General features: G+C 37.1%; 2 protein-coding genes across 3 annotated transcripts in view; one reads left to right on the top strand and one right to left on the bottom strand.

Annotated features, from left to right (window-relative positions):
• The window catches only part of LOC108732778 (QRFP-like peptide receptor), a 104,030-nt gene that overhangs the window by 77,165 nt on the left and 7,523 nt on the right, over positions 1 to 19,342 (top strand). For both annotated transcript variants that reach the window (XM_025976598.1, XM_025976599.1), the window contains exons 2-3: positions 16,726 to 16,890; positions 17,695 to 17,952. In XM_025976598.1, the coding sequence (XP_025832383.1) occupies positions 16,792 to 16,890; positions 17,695 to 17,952 (357 nt within the window). In that variant the 5' untranslated portion in view covers positions 16,726 to 16,791. The remainder of the gene's footprint in view (positions 1 to 16,725; positions 16,891 to 17,694; positions 17,953 to 19,342) is intronic.
• On the bottom strand, positions 521 to 14,661 carry LOC108732808. Its single transcript, XM_018463771.2, has 9 exons — positions 14,503 to 14,661; positions 13,777 to 13,844; positions 7,708 to 7,805; positions 7,424 to 7,609; positions 6,167 to 6,281; positions 6,044 to 6,104; positions 4,360 to 4,529; positions 1,263 to 1,423; positions 521 to 800 (listed from the first exon to the last, which is right to left on the bottom strand). Exons 1-9 carry the CDS (start codon positions 14,555 to 14,557, stop codon positions 623 to 625), a joined length of 1,092 nt encoding a protein of 363 aa, XP_018319273.2. The 5' UTR covers positions 14,558 to 14,661; the 3' UTR covers positions 521 to 622.

Raw genomic sequence — 19,342 nt, 5'->3', positions numbered from 1 at the left:
TCGCTCACTCAAGTAGGAGAGAGACAGATGTCGAACGCTGCCGAACGCGGAGGCCGATTGTGCCTCTTTGTCGCTCGTTCCGCGCTCTCGCTTGTACTTCAAGCCTTAAATGGAACGCCTCAGAGCGAGGTAACGCCGCATGAGTCATGTTTTTTCGTGCTCCATCGAATTATAAGACGTTGTCACGTCAAAAACACCAATAACTATTTATATCTATTTATAACTAATGTCAGCTATTACTATGCATGTTTCCACAAGTGTCATGCCATTATAAGCAGTTGGTCACTCTAACCGGACTCAGTATAAACAAACTGGAATATACTTAAATGAAAACGAAACTATCCAATGCAGTTACGATGTAACAGACGAACGAACGGAGTCGTTATAGACGATAGTTGCAATATTACAATTAGTATTATGATAGCAATTCAAAATTCTTTGGTTAGGTTATGAGTTAGAAAAATGCTTTTTTTTAACAAAGAATACTCATTTTGTATATTTTATAAAATAAGTATATTTTTTAAAAAGATTTAAAACAACAATTTTTTACCTCAGTACAACAATAGCTTAAAATCACAATATTTTGGTAACAATAATTAAAATAGTAACAACTGTTATAAAATTAGTCATTCAACAGTGCTGCACAGTCTATATCTTCAGCTGCTTTTTCGAAAGACATTCTTAGATGGTCTTCAAAGACAGATATGGCACGTCCTCTCAAATTTGCTATCACCCAATTACGTAATCTATCAATTAGCCAACTAAGAGACCCTAAACCCGATGAATCCATATCAATATCACTGTCAAAATAGAAGAAAATATTAAATGCTGTTAAAAATTGTTTTTAAAAAAATGGCATTAGATTGTTTATTGAATTCTAAGACATTTTCTCCTTTACAGTTTTTCGATACGACGCCTAATAACCAAGTAATTAAAAAGTAAATGTTGCCATAAGTGACTCATTAGAGCGCGCTTCATTGTTGCAAGTAGAAGTAGACACATAGCTGCTAACAATTGAAGCGCGATCTACGCTTACTTGCAGCTTGCAACAAACGAAGCGCGTTGCGCTCTAATGTTTAATAGCTAATAACTTGAGAACTAAGTATCAGATTGGAAAACTGTAAAGGAAAAAAGTGCTCAGAATTTTAAAAGGAATCGGTCGGTGAATTTGTAAAGTACCTACGTTTTGTATTAAAGTAATTTATTGATTATTATCTATTATAGTACAATACATTCAAATGGAGTAGACTTTAGAAACTTACTTTAGATTTGTGACTTTGATTTTTTCTATTCTACACTTAATTTTTTCCTCCCTCTTCGACACCGCCATCTTTACAAATATATTACTGTGGTATATACTGGTTTTTATTGTCCCGGTGACCCTATTTTCTAAATACTCCGCTGTAAAATTGTCATATCCATGCTGAAATCAAAATCAGAATTAAACGCACACAATAAAAACTCGATATACATTGAAATGGTAGACTAGATGGAAAACTAGTTTTAAACCATGAGAAAAATAGACAAAACAATCAAAAACATCCAACCTTGAGCAGAAATAACTAGTAAGATAACTAAAATTCACAATGTGACGTTGCTTGATACTGTGCCTACATACAATAGACATCATTCAAATGAAAATTGATTTTTCATAAGAAAAAGGCTTTGTTATATGCTATTAGGTTTTCCTTTAGGCATGTATAAAACTGTTTAGAAGAATAGTCTGCCAGATTACGTTTGCCAAGAAAGTTTTTTTATGTATCTATTTTTTTATGCCTAGCGACGGTAATAAATTTTCTGTATCATTGGCCGTAAAAAAAAAAATAAAAAGTCGTTATTTTTTGTTGCCAGCGGAAAACTGATTCATTCAAGATTTTGGTTTTTATTACATTATGTACGCTTATTTTATATATGCTAGTTTTCGTCTATGACTTCGCTCACACATTCGAGAACTGTTGTGGTCATCATCATAAGGTCGTCAGTCCTAAGACTGGTTGGAAACACATCTTCAGTCTTTCCTATCCTGAGCTAATCTTCGCATTTTCCTAAAACTAGAACATCCCACATCCATAACTATTTGTGAACAGTAATCTAATCTACATCTACCTCTACCTCTCCTAACTCCTGTTTCTGCCTCTAAAATGTCTCTAAATAGACCTTCATGCCTGAGAAGGTGTCCTACCAACCTATCGCCTATTTCTTATTGACTTCCATAGAGTCCTGTGTTCTCCTATTCTTTCTAATACCTCTTCATTTCTAACCTTTTTTATCCACGGTATCCTTATCATTTGCATGTAACGCTACATTTTGAACGCTTCTAACCTATTCTTTTTCACCGCACCCATCGTCCATGTTTCGCAACCGTACAGCGCCGCGCTCCAAACATACACCTTTAACAACTTTTTTCGAATTTGTAAATTAACCGTTCGCGAGCATAGAAGTGACTTCTTTTTATTGAAGGCGACTAGACCCTGCGCTATCCTCTGCTTTATATCCCTACTTTTCCTTCCGTCTTAATTTCCTAGATGCCTAAAATCGGTCACTTCTTCTAATTTTTCGTCTCCCATATTTATATTCACTCTCTCCATACTTTTCCTTCTCTTGCATACCAGTATTTTTGTTTGTGTTTTATTTATTTTGAAACAATACTGTTTTGTCAACACCGCTTCCATTTTATTTAAAGCTCTCTGACTCCTCCTTTTTAGGTGCTAATACTGCTGTATCATTTGAAAATCTAAGCATACTAATCTATTGGTCCTGTATTACTATCCCTACAGTTCTACTGTCTTTAATGGTATTGATCGCGTCTTCGATGTATAGATTAAGAAGTAGCGATGACAGTGTACATCCTTGTCTGACTCCCTTCCTAATATTTACTTTTTTACGTTGCAACCCTTGCTCTATAACTACCTGTTGCTCTTCATACAAACTAAGTATCACCGTTTTATCTTTGTAACTCATCCCTACATCAATCTTATGTACGCTTTTTTTATCGTTTTCTCTATTGTTACCCGTAAAGCTAGAATGGCCTCCCGCGTTCCTCTATTTCTTATAAACCCAAATTTATCTTCTCCTAATACTTCTTGCGCCCTTTTTTCCATCCTCCTCTGTACAATTCTAGTTATGATTTTTAACGCATCGGGAGTTAAGCTAATTGTTCTAAATGTCTCGCACCTATCCGCGCCTCTCTTTCTAGTTATGGTTACTACCACGTTCCGTTAGATTGCTCTGGAACTTTCTCCGTCTCGTAAATGTGACTAACTAGCTTAAACATACTATCTCTAACCTCTTGTCCTGCATGTTTTAGAATTTCCGCCTGTATCCCATCTACACCTGGCGCCTTATTATTCTTGAAGTTTTTAATGCTACATCGAACTATTTTCTCATAATGGAATAACCTAGCTCATCTACCTCTACGCTATTTTCCTTCTCTATTATATCTCCTAGAGTATATTTATCCAGGAAAGAATATTGTTTTCAAGGGATAAAAAAAATTAGTTTTATGATTGATTTCACATCTGAATTACGCAGTCCATGATTATGAAATTTTGTACACACATTTTCAGGGGTACAGAAAAGCATATAGGGTACCTTTTATCTAGAAAAAATGCTGTTCCCGACAGATAGAGTAAAATTAGCTTTATGTGGTCGATGTCACGCCTTAACTATTCAATCGATCATCATGCAATTTTGTTGACACATTGTCAGGGGTACAGAGAAGGACATAGGCTACCTTTTATACAGAAGAGAAAATCCCTCGGAAACAATTTCTTTTTCTGGATAAAAGATATTCTATGTCAAATTTATCGCTANCTCCAACGAGCTCCATTTAAATATATGGATATCTACTTGCTGAAACGAATCCCGGCGTAGCTAACCACTACGTGAAAGGCACGTTACCATAATCGAATAAAATAATTCGAAGTGGTCTGTATTCTGTCGTATTACTACTCAAAAACGATCTTATTTTTCATTAATTACACTGCAATCTAACACAAAGTAAAAAAATATAACTGTGAGCCACACAGACACTGTAGGGCGGATGCTGTTTATTCAATTACTGAACTAGACATATGCTTTGTTTGACCCACTGCATAAAACAACAACAATGAAGCAAAGACGAGAAAGATTTTCTGTTTTGAATGCATGCACTTTATATTGAACGTTCTTTGTCGGCGTATCGTGCAATTTTACTTTCGAGACAGAACGTAATAGACGGTTTGTCTCGCATTGTTACGATATTTCGCTGGGAAATTCAATTTTCAGTAACGGAATTCCCCGAAGTCCGATGAGTGTTTGTGATTTTAAATTTACCAGTGATGTGTGAGAACAAAATTGCATTGTGACTGCATTCTGTTATCGAAAATAAAAACAAAATGCATATTTTTGTACATACCTCAACTCATTATCTAAGTCGGCCAAGGTTTCCGTGACCGAGTCTTCAACTATCACAGCTCCGAGTTGTTGTTTAAAAACATTTTTCAGAACATCAGTTAGTTCGCTCCAGAAGGAATGCGCCAGTGTCTTTTCTTACATCAAAAAAAAAATATGTTATAATCTATTACTCATACAAATTATTCATTTTCTAGTGACTAATAAGTTTTCTGTTGTAGAGAATCTCACTGACAAGTTGCTCAGAACGCGCTCGCCTACAGTCAGGAGAGTTATAGACTGCAAAGCACACTTGTCTCCAATCGCATTCCGCTTAAAGTACGCAGGCATAAGACTCATCACTTACTCAAAGGGCACTCGCCTACGCTCATGGCAGATTTAAGCTTTCTCGCCGTTTTCTTATGTTCATATTGCTACAACTGATACTTTCTTAGGAAATAAATTTTTTGGGGCATATTATGTGAATGGCCACAGCCAACAACTCACAAGTTGCTCAAAGCGCGCTCGCCTACAGTCAGCGTTAACTCATGACACTCTCGTCTACAAGAATATTTGACTCAAAGGGTCTCTCAGCTACAGTTACAAGCCACAAATCACACTTGTCTCCTAACACATTCAGCTTAAAGTAGACACGTATACGACTCATCACTTACTCAAAGCACGCTCGCCTACAATCATGACGGGCTTAAACTATCTCGTCGTAATCTTATGTAGATATTACTACAACCGATATTTTCTTAGGAAATAAATCATTTGGAACATGTTACGCCAAGGCGCGGTAGTCAATAACTCACAAGTTGCTCAGAGAGCGCTCGCCTACAGTCAGCGTTAAGTCAAGACAATCTCGCTTGCAAGCACGTTTGACTCAAAGCGCCTCTCGCTTACAGTTACAGGCTACAAAGCACACTTGTCTCCAATCACATTAGGCTTAAAGTACACACGTGTACGACTCATCGCTTACTCAAAGCACACTCGCCTACAATCATGACGGACTTAAACTATCTCGTCGTAATCTTATGTAAATATTACTACAACCGATATTTTCTTAGGAAATAAATCATTTGGAACATGTTACGCCAAGGCGCGGTAGTCAATAACTCACAAGTTGCTCAGAGAGCGCTCGCCTACAGTCAGCGTTAAGTCAAGACAATCTCGCTTGCAAGCACGTTTGACTCAAAGCGCCTCTCGCTTACAGTTACAGGCTACAAAGCACACTTGTCTCCAATCACATTAGGCTTAAAGTACACACGTGTACGACTCATCGCTTACTCAAAACACACTCGCCTACAATCAAGACGGACTTAAACTATCTCGTCGTAATCTCATGTAGATATTACTACAACCGGTATTTTCTTAGGAAATAAATCATTTGGAACATGTTACGTCAAGGTCTAGTCAGAGACATATTAGAGGCAGAAACAGGAGTTAAGAGGAGTAGAGATAGACCTGCATTAAATTACTGTTGGGAAATGGTTAAGGATATGGGTTGTTGTGATTTTGTGTAGTGGAGGTGCGTGTCAAACCAGTCTCAGGACTGACGATCTTATAATCTTCTCAAACTGTCTCTAATATAACTACCAAATATAAAGTACTTTGAAAATCAACTCTCGTCCTGATTACTTCTGATTAGTTTAATATTTTAATTCCTTACCTATTCTCAATTCAGTAATTTCGCTTTCGACAATATTCCCATTCTCCCCCTGGTAATGTACCTTAACAGGAAGGAAACTTTAATTAGTAGGAAGCTACATCTGGCATAATTTATTGGACATACTGACACTGTAACTTCACCAGGTTCGAAATCCAAATCGTAATTTTCTGCGACAAACGAATCCTCCCGAAGGAAAAGCCCTATCCTGCCGGAAGCCACAACGTTCGAAATTTTTATACTGGAAACAAAAAAGGATTTTGGTAAAAAGATTAACTTATATATCCTCTAACAGTTACCAGAAACTGAGAAAGAAAAGAACAAAGGGCGCAATGGAGAAGTATTCGTTTTAGATAGAAAAAGAATGATTTGAAAAAGTTGTTCCAAATAAGAAATGTATTCACAGAATCGAGAAAGCCATTGATACATATATAAAAAATGTGTAAACATGTTTACAAAACCACTCGTCAATCGACAAAACATTATTTTTATTCGGATTGTTAGTGGTTCTTATATTTTTCTCTTATTCATGAATGAACTCGAGCATTAATGTTCAAACAAGTTTTACTACTTTTTTCCAATAGATTCACAAAAATTTCAGAACATTTAAGTTGATGTTTCCCAGTTTTTTAAGCTTTAAGTAATTAAAAAAACAAAAGTAACATACCCGGTATCGTATTTTATTTTTTGAGCCAATTTTGCACAGCGAAGATAGCCTAGCTCATACTTCAATTGTTTACAGTGATTCGCTTACTTCACTTTGCATCTATGAAGCACATTGAAGTAAGCGTTGCCCATACTTCAAGTGTTTACTGTGGATTCGCCTACTTTACCTGGCAACTATGAAACACAGTGATGTAAGCGTGACTCATACTTCTGCTGTTTACGGTGATTCGCCTACTTCACCTTGCAACAGTGAAGTAAGCGTTGCTCATACTTCAAGTGTTTACTGTAGATTCGCCTACTTTACCTGGCAACTATGAAACACAGTAATGTAAGCGTGACTCATACTTCAGTTGTTTACGGTGATTCGCCTACTTCACCTTGCAACAGTCAAGTAAGCGTTGCTCATACTTCAATTGTTTATGGTGATTCACCTACTTCACCTTGCAACAATGAACCACAGTAAAGTAAGCGTGGCTTATATTTCAGTTGTTTACAGTGATTCGCCTACTTCACCTTGCAGCAATGATTGCAATCTTTAACTGTTAATAACTTTGTTCTAACGTATCGCATTAATAAACTACAAAGACAAATAATGTCTTAAAATTCTCAGACAAATAAACTTATTTATTGATTATTTTATTTTATTTCACATTTCCGTCAATGTTATGAGATGCCATTGTTCTTCATTATATTATAATTGTTAGTGTAGGTACGCACCTTATACCTCCGCTATGTGTAACAGCTAGCAATCTCCTTAACGTTCTATTATTGGCTTCATAGTCACCCTCGACCTTAAGGGTTCCGAAATTGAGAACTACATCTAATGTTAAAAGCTCAAAGTTGACCGAGAGCTTGGCCACCCTCACGTCGGGGGCGGGGCTAAGAACCAAATTTTTCAATTCACTAAAACAAAAGAAAAAGAAATACTTATAAATCGTCTATTTTTGTTTCATAAATTAGTGCATAAATTACAATAATTAAAATAATTTCACATTACTTACATATCCGAGTCACTCTCTGATATAAGAGCATCATTGAGTGGATAACTATTTTCCCCTGTTGTAATATTATGCCTACGAATTCCTTCATTTTGAATGGCCTATAAAATCAGAAATTTTTAAAAAATGTGTTTTCGACATCTTCAAAAATTTGTTAAGAAAAAACACTATCTAATTCTGTATTAAATCGTAAAAGACATATTTTCCTTGTCATACATCTGATTAACAACAACGAAATTTAATAACAGCGACAAATTAGTACACGTTTTCAATGTTGCAAGTATAAATAGGCGTAACTCGCGCTTCAATTGTTAATTTCCAGTGATTCGCCTAGTTCATCTTGCAACAATAAAAGCAATGCTTGTACTTCAATTGTCTACGTCAAAACGTGCAGAAATTAAAGCGCAGTTTGATTGGTTAACTATTTCAACTTTTAATTGTTAATTACTCGGTTATTAGAGATCGGATTGAAAACTTGTAGAAAAGAAAGAAAGACTTGGAATTTCACAGGAAATGTGTGTGCGTTATCGAAGTACAAAATGTGCATAAATGCATATGTAGGTACAGTTGGGACATTCAAAATTGGCATAGTCAGCAATAAAACTGCCACATTTACTTTCTTTTTTCAACTTACTAACTAGACTAAAGCAGTAACTGACAGAACGCTTACTTTTACTCACGCTATAAGGAATATCGTAAACAAAGAAAAGAGATGCCAGGTAGGAATTGCAGCGGACACTAATAAAGAAAAGAGCGTAAACATAGAAAAGAGATGCCAGATAGGAATTGCAGCGGACACTCATAACGAAAAGAGCGTAAACATAGAAAAGAGATGCTAAATTTCAATATTCTTAGGAATTTAGGCAGGCAAACACTTGCTTAAGGATATAATTTCAACCAGGCAGTTATAAAGCCGATCCTGATATTTTGCATGCCTACCCTAGACAAAAATTTTCAGTCTCTCTTCAGTATCTCAGAATCTTTCACCGTCTTTGAAAGCATCTCTCACAGTCTTTCACAGTCTCTCAGTTATTGCCTAGATGTTTTTATGGATCTCTCACAGTCTCTGTATGAGAGACTCGAACGATAAAATTGTTAATTCAGAGATTCGAGTCTCTGACAGAGAGACTGAATGAATAAAACTGAAAAGTTAAAAGACTCGAGTCTTTCGTAGAAAGACTGGGATTTCTTAAATATGTTGAACTTAGAAAATTTTAACCATGTTTATCGAGACACCACTTATTGAGAGATTCGAGTCTCTCGTTCAGAGATTCGAGTCTCTCGTTCAGAGATTCGAGTCTCTCGTTCAGAGATTCGAGTCTCTCGTTCAGAGACTGGATACGAACTGAGGATCTCTCTATGAGCGACTCGTTCAGAGACGCTAAACAATTTCTTTGACAGTCTCTCTCAGCGACACCAGAGAGACTCGATGAGAGACGGAGACTCAAGTCTCGCTTTGAGAGACTCTAAGAGACTGAACATTTTTATCTCGGGTAAGCAACATCTAATCTCTGCATCGTTTACTATTATTCAGTCATCTCTTTTCACTTTGTCTGCACTACTCATGAAGCATTTCCTTACTTAACAAGACTGCAGTCCCAAGTAGAATAAAGAAAGAAGATACGTCAATTCTCACAGATAATTTATTGCGAACTTTGCCAATTTTAATCGTCCCAACTGTAGGTACGAATCTAAAACTTTTTTTATTGTATCTAGCACACGTTGCAAAACTAAAAATGCCTTTGTTCCTCATTGCAATGCGCATTCATTGAATAAAATTCGCTTTTGCTTGTAACATGTCAGTGAAACTACCCACAACAAATTCAGCATATGTCGGATTATAATTGCAAATTTCCAGGATAGTTTTTCTTTAAAAACGATGTCACGATCGCACACCAGGGCTTTGTGTCTTTGTACTTTCAATTTTGCCAGCGACGAATAATGACGTGGTGAATAACAGTTGAAATAAATGAATATGTTTGTCTCTACATGATCCTATATTCCATATTACTAAATACGCGTCAAGGATTATCGACGACCACATAAAACTGAATCTTTTCTATCCTTCGGGAACAGTATTTTTTTTTTTAGATGAAAAATACCATTTGTACTTTTTTGTACCCCTGTCAATGTGTCCATAAAATTTCATGATGATCGATTGAGATAGAGATGCACACTGTCGCCGCTACTTTTTAACCTATACATCGAAGACGCCATGAACATCATTAAAGACTACAACTGTAGGGATAGACGTGCATGGGAAAAAGATTAGTATGCTTAGATTTGCAGATGATATAGCAGTATTAGCATCTAGTAAGAAGGACCTAGAGATAGCTTTAAATAAAATGGAAGCGGTACTCACAGATCAGTACTGTATGAAAATAAATAAATGTAAAACTAAAATACTGGTATGCAAGGGAAGAAAAAGTAGGGAAAGAGTGAATGTAAAGATAGGAGACGAAAAATTAGAAGAAGTGGCTGATTTTAGATACCTAGGAAGTCAGATATGTCAGGATGGAAGGAGTAGTAGGGACATAAAGCAGAGGATAGCGCAGGGTCGTGTCGCCTTTAATAAAAAGAAGTCACTTCTATGCTCGCGAACGGTTAATTTAGAAATTCGAAAAAGGTTGTTAAAGGTGTATGTTTGGAGCACGGCGTTGTACGGTTGCGAAACATGGACAGTGGGAGCGGCGGAAAAGAAAAGGTTAGAAGCGTTCGAAATGTGGTGTTATAGGCGGATGATGAGGATATCGTGGGTAGAAAAGGTTAGAAATGAAGAGGTATTAGAAAGAATAGGAGAACAGAGGACTCTATGCAAGTCAATAAAAAATAGGCGAGATAGGTTGGTAGGAAACCTTCTTAGGCATGAAGGTCTAGTTAGAGACATATTAGAGGCAGAAACAGGAGTTAGGAGGGGTAGGGGTAGACCTAGATTAGATTACTGTTCGAAAATGGTTAAGGATATGGGTTGTTCTAGCTTTAGGGAAATGCGAAGTTTAGCTCAGGATAGGAAAGAGTGGAGATACGTGTCCAACCAGTCTTAGGACTGACAACTTTATGATGATGATGATGATCGATTGAGTAGTTAAGACGTGAAATCGTCCCCTAAAACTAATGTTTTATCCCTCGAGAACAATTTTTTTTGCTGGATAAAAGGTACCCTGTGACCTTTTCTATACCTTGACAATGTGTCTATTAAATTTCATGATGATCGATTGAATAATTAAGGCGTGAAATGTATTGCTCTATCTGTATGGATTAATGTGCATTCTTTTGTGCAGCAAGGGTCTTAAAAATCGATATTTTGTCATCAATATTGCGCCATTTCTGTAAATCCCCGATATACTTTGTACTTCCCCGGTCGTAGATATCATAGATGGGCAAAAGTTGTCTTTTTTGCATTGATTGCTTAGCAATTATTTTGAGGTGCCTGATGTTACATATTGGCGATACTTACATATGTATGTGTACAAGAAATACTACGATATAATAGTCTCAAATTTTTTGGACGGTACTGTACAGAGTGCATACACAGCACACTTATTTCTTAACTTAATCCGCAAGCGCTTACTTGATATTCATGAGTAAACGGAAAAAAGCAATCTTCTAGAGGCGTACAAAAATAATTGCATCTTCTATGAAAATATCGCTATCACACATAAACGCAGTGACGGACCCAAGGGATGGAGAGGGGAAAATTTTCTCCCCACTACCAAAAGCTCTTTGATGTATGAATTATTTTAGAAGTACTGTAAATAATGTTGTGTGACAAAAATTGAAACTAGGAAAGTCACTTAATGTCAGAAAAGAAAACAAAGAATGATTAAAATGAGTTCATTTTTATTAACCTTCTTTAAGGTTGGGTTAGGTCAGGTTGGGTAGCCTTATTAACTAACCGCAACCTTACCTTCAAAAGATGGAGCATCATCACCATAAGGTCGTCAGTCTTAAGACTGGTTGAACACGTACCTCCACTACTTCCTATCCTGAGCTAATCTTCGCAATATCGCTAAAACTAGAATAGCCTACGTCCTTAACTATTTGCGAACAGTAATCTAATCTAGATCTACCTCTACCCCTCTTAACTCCTGTTTCTGTCTCTAATATGTCTCTGACTAGACCTTCATGCCTGAGAAAGTGCCCTACCAAGTTATCTCACCTATTTCTTATTGACTACCACAGAGTTCTCTGTTTTCCAATTCTTTCTAAAATTTATTCATTTGTAACCTTCTCTATCCTTGGTATCCTTATCACCACATTTCGAACATTTTCGATTTGCAACAGGGAAATTGCAACGGCTGCAAAAGCTCAAGTTTCTCCTCTGAATGTTTCTGGATTCGGCCCTGGATAAACGTGTGTAAACATTTTACTTCCTGTGGAAGTGTATCTAAAAGTTGGATGCTAACCGAGGTGTCGTACCAACGTGAAATTCGTAATAAAACAAAGGGATACTGACTACTAAACTCGATAAAGACCTACCAATTGAGCTCTATGCACAATAAATAGCTTTGAAATCTGAAATTCAGAAAATTCGTCTCATCACGGAACTTGCTTGCGTTCTTCCTATATTAGACCAGCTTCTCTAAACTCAACTAATTAACAATTATCCTAACCCTTCTCTGGAACAATGACGACTATCGAGTTTATCAATACTCTCCAAAAAAAAAGAGATGAAACTTCGGGGGTTGATGATCATGGTCTAGGATTGTTTCTAGAAGAAGTCGTTTATTGCTTGTTGGTATATCAGAGGTTTTAATTAACGATAACTTACTATGATTTTTATCACCTTGCCTTATCAACTTTTAGTATTTATAAACATTATAGGCTCGTTTCAACGGTTTGAACTCTACCCTGTCGTTGAAAATCCGCCAGCCAAGAATTAAAATTTCATTGATTTAGTATTTCAGTGACTTTCAGAGACTTAAGGTGGTTTGAGATGTTGATGAGTCCGCCAAAACGAAGACATGAACCACTAACTGTAGTGGGTTTGCCAGGTACCCGATTATTTTGCACTCGGCAAAATCACTTTCCGGTTCATCTCTCGTCTTTAGCCTTAGCTACATGATCTAGAGGTTTAGGCCATTGTTTAACATACGGGACAACTGCATTGGATTACTTCTTATCGTTAGATAAATGGTAAGGCAGCATTAGGAGATGGTGAACAGACAAAAAAATGAGAAGAAAAGTATCGATTTGAGTAAAGATCTATATGATGGGTGGGATCGAAAGAGGGGTCTGCCCCACCATTGTACCATAAAAAGTTCGTGGCGGTCTCACCCCCATAAAAAGTAATAGGGGTTCAAAGTTAATAAATATGCCAATTTTTATACATTTCTAGGAATGTAAATATTTATATAGTCATTCTTAAACAATATTCAAAGGTGAAACTAATGGAAAATACATAAAAATATTGAGAAAGTTATATAAGACATTATTTAAATATCTTTATCAATAGGGTAGGTTAGGTTAGGTTAGGTTAGGTTATCGGATTTTGTTCAAGCGACCACCCTCTTTCGATCCCCCTCTACCCTCTTTTGATCCCCCTCATCTAACCCCCATAAGTGTTTATGAGGGTGAGACCGCCACGAACTTTTTATGGTACAGTGGTAGGGGAGATCTCCTCTTTCGATCCCCCCACTTCCACCCCCTTTGAGGGTGGGGGCCATCATCTAGGCCTTTGCCTCGATTTGTTCTATGGTATTTATGCAACATGGATCCTAGAATTGTTAGGATCATTGTTGTAATATTTTGTTAATGATACAATGAAAATGCTTTTGTTTAAATATTTTGTGAAACGACATTATTCACTCCCTTTTTAAGCTTAGCCACAGTCGGGTAAAAACGTCCCGACCCTTCTACAGATTTTGGTACTGAGCCCAATTTCGGACCAAATACCTACGCCACTGGTACTACTCGTGCATATTATATGTTAAAAAAATACTTACACATGATAATGTAGGTAGATACTTATCTACATACGTATGTGTGTACGAAGTACATAAGTATATAAGCACATTTTACGTGGTGCGTACAGACAGGCAGACAGACACAAAGAAAGACAAACGTACATACCCGTTTTAAATTATCCTCATAATCAGCCGTAATATTCTCTATCACTTCCCTCAGATCACTTGTCACATCTGAAAGAAACATTATAGTTTTCAAGGTGTTAAAGTATATACTGTTGGATTATTTATTGGTGATCGTTCAAGTTCACTCATACTTTGGAACTACATAAATATAAGTAACGGTCTGTTCGACTGTTTTCGACCTCAAACCGCGTTTTCTTTTCACGCTTGGTAGCTCAGTCAGCTCATGTATGATAAGATTATTTGCGTACTTTTACTTTTTTTAGTAAATCAGAGAACGACATGACAATAAATGATTGAAGAGCCATAAAAAGTTTGCGATATATCTTTTACCTACCAATATACGTACACGTAGACGATTTAGTATCGGAAAACCAATTGAAATTGAATATTAAGAAAATACAGCAAGGCGCATATGCGTAAACGTACAAGTGACTTAAGTCAGAAATGCGTGCGCTTATTGAATTCCGTTTTTGCGCATTTCACTTGTGTATAATGGGTTGCATACAGAAAGTACGAAAGTTAATTTATTTGTAATTTGTTACGTAATTATTAATAAATGTTGACGTAAATAATATCAGTCGTCATTTTTACATTTTTTTTTTAATAAATTTGCAGAATTTCAATAAAATCTGACACAATTCATGACTGTTAACCGATTTTTTTGTTTTTAATTAAGTACAAATTTGCAACAGTTCCTTTTACTTACTTGCAAACCCGTAGGATGTTATTAGAAGTACGAAAAAAAGCCACAAAAATAGCATTTCAATTTCTTAATGACACTTCTTTCAACTTTCAAATTTTGAATGTTCTTGTAGAAGTGGGAACAGCTAAAGTTACAACATGCGTACGGCAAGATTAGTTTACTATTTAAAACATGTTGAGATTATCGTTCAAGTCAAAGGTGATGATGATATACCAATCAACAATTTTGAATTGAATTGAATGCAAATTAGACGCAGACTGAGTCGATTTAAAAAAATTTATTGAGCCAATCGTTACAATTCTTTAAAAACTTTCAAAATAGGCTCTTTCTGCATCGACGCAGCGCTGCCAGCGCGATTTCCAAGCATTGAAGGCGTCACAGAAGGCATTCTCCGGAATGGCCTTAAGAGCCGCGGTGCATGCTGCTTGGATCCCCTCTGTTCTCTAAATGCTTGCCTTTCATCGGCCTTTTCATACGAGCAAACAAAAAAAAGTCCGGGGGGGGCACATCTGGGCTGTAGGGCGGCTGCAGAAGCGTTGGGATGCCGGCCTTGGTCAGGTAGCTGTCCACAAGAAAGAAGGTGTGAGCCGGGGCGTTGTCGTGGTGCAACTTCAGTCGGCTGCGATGTCTTGTCGGATCCGATTGACCCTTCGTTTGAGTCTCTTGAGGACTTCCACGTAAAACTTGACGTTGACGGTTTGTCCAGGAGGAACAAATTCATGGTGGACGATGCCTTTCATGTCAAAAAAGACAATGAGCATCGTTTTCACTTTGGATTTGCTCATTCTTCCCTTTTTTGGGCGAGGAGACGCCGGCGTGTGCCACTCGGAAGATTGCCTGTTTGTCTCGGGATCATACTTCAAAGATCCATGACTCGTCACCTTATTTAAATTAATATTGAACTATATACACGTTTATAGAGGCCTTAGAGAATCATCACCATAAGGTCGTCAGCCCTAAGACTGGTTGGAAACGCATCTACACCCTTTCCTATCCTGCGCAAATCTTCGCATTTCTCTAAAGCTAGAACAACCCACATCCTTAACTATTTGCGAACAGTAATCTAATCTAGGTCTACTTCCGTTACTGCCTCTAATGTATCCCTGACTAGACCTTCATGCCTGAGAAGGTGTCCTACCAACCTATCTTGCCTATTTCTTATTGACATCCATAGAGTCCTCTGTTCTCCTATTCTTTCTAATACCTCTTCATTTCCAGCCCTTTCTACCCACGTTATTCTCATCTTTGCCTGTAACACCACATTTCGAACGCTTCTAACCTTTTCTATTCCGCTGCGCTCAGTGCCAATGTTTCGCACCCGTACAGCGCCGTGTCGAGAATGAATATAAAACAATTTTACGAAAGCTCTCTGCTATACAGCTGGAATAGAATGGTTTTATAAGAACGACTATAATATTAAATACAAAACATTTTCATGTCTTATATTAACATCAATAAAATTGCTGTTCCTGTTTAAAACTGTCAATGTGAAGTGACCAATATATATTATAAAAGAAAATGTACAATGTGAGTACCGCCAAAACTCAGAATTGAGTCCCGGTACAATCAAGGGAGTTATATAATGAGGTAACCCTCTATCTCCCGTTCATGAAGAAGGTTCCCGTTTTTACCCGAAGGCCGTGCTTTTGAAGATATAAAGGATGGAGGTTTCGCCCTCTAAAAATTTCTAAATCAGTTCGAGAGTATTCTAAAGCATTCTAAAATATTCTAGAACATTCTGGAATGTTTTGGAATGTTCGGGAACATCCCAGATCATCGTGGAGCTATTTATTGGTAGGTGTATGTCATACAAGATCCATCGTGGATTGCAACTTTCGTCAACATCCCGGAACATTCTGGAATACTCTGGAATGTCCCAGATCATTGTGAAACATTCCAAAACACTCTCTTACATTATCATTTTATTATTATTTTTCACTTTTAATGCTTTCAACGCATCGACATTTTCAGATCATCGAATATTTATCCTTTATGTTTCTTTATTTACGTTTGCTTGTGCCCTAGGTAGGGGGCCTAGAAACCCTCGACAGTCGACCCCGGTAACATTTTCAATACTAAAATCACAATGCTTTGCTTTTAACTTAATTCTCCGATGAATCGCCCCGCTCCCTTTTTTTATGAAAGTGGAATACTGACATCTTTAATTTTACTTCCGAATTGCTATTTTAAGCATATCAGTAGAATACAGTGCAGTTTTTCTTTCAGCGATGGGTACCGAAATTTGGAAATTTATCGAAGAAATAACGTGAATACTGGGGGTCCATATGCGGCATGACCAGTTTGGTTCTAACAGTTCCTTTAACTGTTATCTCACTTCTTGGACTGGTCGTAAACGGTTACGTACTTGTTATAGTAATTCTTACAAAACAGGTAAGTAGTATACTTCGTTTACTTTCTGTAGCGATGTGACCTTCAGTTCGACCGGCGCAAAGTAGAAAAGAACAGCACTAGGTCAGAAAAGGAAGGAGACAACTCTCGGCCAAACTCTTAACCGGTGAGGAGCGTATAATCCGTACAGTACTGCACGGAAAAATTGACCATTTTATCCACTACAATTGCATTGCTCAAATGTGCTGTTATTGGTGCCAATTACTACTGAAAATATCAACGAGATGTTTATTTATATTTGAAGACATTAAAGGCTTTAACGCTTGTTTTCGACTCGCACTACTGTTCATGATTGAACAAAAATTTTCGCAGGTACTGTATGAAAAAGTACAAGAACAAGAGTCGAGAGTATAATGAGCTTTTTTCTCCCTACCTACGATTTTGCCAGCGCGCATCCAAAACATTGGAAGGGGCACATCGTTAGAGAAAGTAAATGAAGTATAATACAGTGTTGCTTCTAAGACTGCGGATGGTCACAACATCCGGTCCTTACCATTCTTTAGTGATCCATCAACTTCTTCTTGACCTATGACAACTTTGGAGATTGTTCTTCTACTCAATGTTACCAGATAGACTCGAAAGCACAGCTACTTTACTTCTTCAGATTCTTCGGATGAAGAATGACCTTGAAAGTTGTCACTAGTTCCGAAAAACTTAATAGATAACCAAAGAGTGGTCAGAACTGGAAGCGACACTGTAGTAGTTATTTTTTTATCCAATTGTACCAAACATTTTTTTTTAATTGAGTGTTTAGTTGGTCAAAAGAAGTTTCTCTCTGTGTTTCAGACGAATTCTGCTAACAACATCCTCCTTCTCCATCTGGGATGTGTGCATCTGCTGTTAGGTGTCTTGTATATTGCATTTTCAGTTTCGAACTTCACCAAACACAACTGGTTAGAAGGCGGTTCCTTATGCATTATTCACGGATTTCTTTTCACCCTTTTACATCCCCTGGCGTTGTGGACCATCTGCGGTCTAAACTGTGATCGATTTTATGCAATTGCATCCCCGCTCCATTACGGCCACATCGTCAATTCACGAAAGGTTCGCATTATATTTAATATTTCTTTCGTAAAAATTTTAAAGGAAAATTATATCCCTCGATTCCATGTGGAATACTAAACAATGTTTTCCTTTAAAGTTTTTCAATCCGACGGCTAATGTTCACGTAACTGGCAATTAATCGACCCAATCAGAGTGTGCTATCGTTGTTGCAAGCTAATGTTTCAGTTGTTAACAACTGCACAATTATTGAGCAGATAACAATCGAAAATTGAAAAGATCAACCAATCAGAATGTGAATTCATTGTTGCAAGCTTAACTGGGAGGAGCACAGCTAATGTTTCAATTGTTAGCAGATGCTCAATTGTTAAACAATTGTAACAAAAAAGATCCACCAATGAGAATATGACTTCATTGTTGCAAGCTTAACTGGGGGGAGCATAGCTAATGTTTCAATTGTTAGCAGATATTCAATTGTTAAACAAGAGCAAAAGACATGTTTCAGTTGTTGGAAACGATTGTCTTACTTCTGTTTGCAGCAAAGGAGTCATGCTCTCATTGGAGTATCATTAATATTGTTGATTACTCGGTTGATACATAGCGGAACTGGAAGCTGTAAAACATATTTTTTTTCTTAAAATTCAATTCTAACTAAGAATATTCCTTATGTCGAATAAATAAATGCAATTACTTAATTACTTATTTCTCGCTTCCCTTCATTGGCTAATTCATTTTGTAATGACACTTTCCCGTCCAATTCGCCCTCACAGCTTGGCGTTTTACCCGACACTTAACAAATTCAGTTTGGACCGGGCTCGTTACGTGCACCGGTAACAAGGACAATGCAATTCTATCCTGATTTAAATCCGTTTGCGTCAATTAGGAACGTAATGATATCACCCTGTAATTAGATAAAGGAAAATCGCCTCGGGAGACGCTGCAATCCCATGGGCAGGGGCACATTTAATTGAAGTTTAGGTACAATCTAAAATGACCTAACAACCTGACACACGAGCAAAATGCTGCAACAGAAATTTAAGACGAGGATTGCATTTTAAAGATTTTCTAGTTTAATGCATAATAAACAGGGGAAATCCCTTATTAATATACATTACTAGAACCTTAGCAGTATTAGCATCTAGCAAGGAGGAGTTACGAGATAGATAGATAGATAGAAAGAGCGGTATTGACAAAATAATATTGTATGAAAATAAATAAAAGTAATACAAAAATACTGGTATGCAAGGGAAGAATAAGTAGGGAAAGAGCGAATGTAAAGATAGGAGACGAAAAATTAGAAGAAGTGGCCGATTTTAGATACCTAGGAAGTCAGATAAGTCAGGATGGAAGGAGTAGTAGGGATATAAAGCAGAGGATAGCGCAGGGTCGTGTCGCCTTTAATAAAAAGAAGTCACTTCTATGCTCGCGAACG

This window comes from Agrilus planipennis, unplaced genomic scaffold (assembly GCF_000699045.2).
Source record: "Agrilus planipennis isolate EAB-ADULT unplaced genomic scaffold, Apla_2.0 scaffold68, whole genome shotgun sequence".
In the NCBI taxonomy this organism is placed as follows: Eukaryota; Metazoa; Arthropoda; class Insecta; order Coleoptera; family Buprestidae; genus Agrilus; species Agrilus planipennis.
This window is presented reverse-complemented; position numbering and strand designations above follow the sequence as displayed.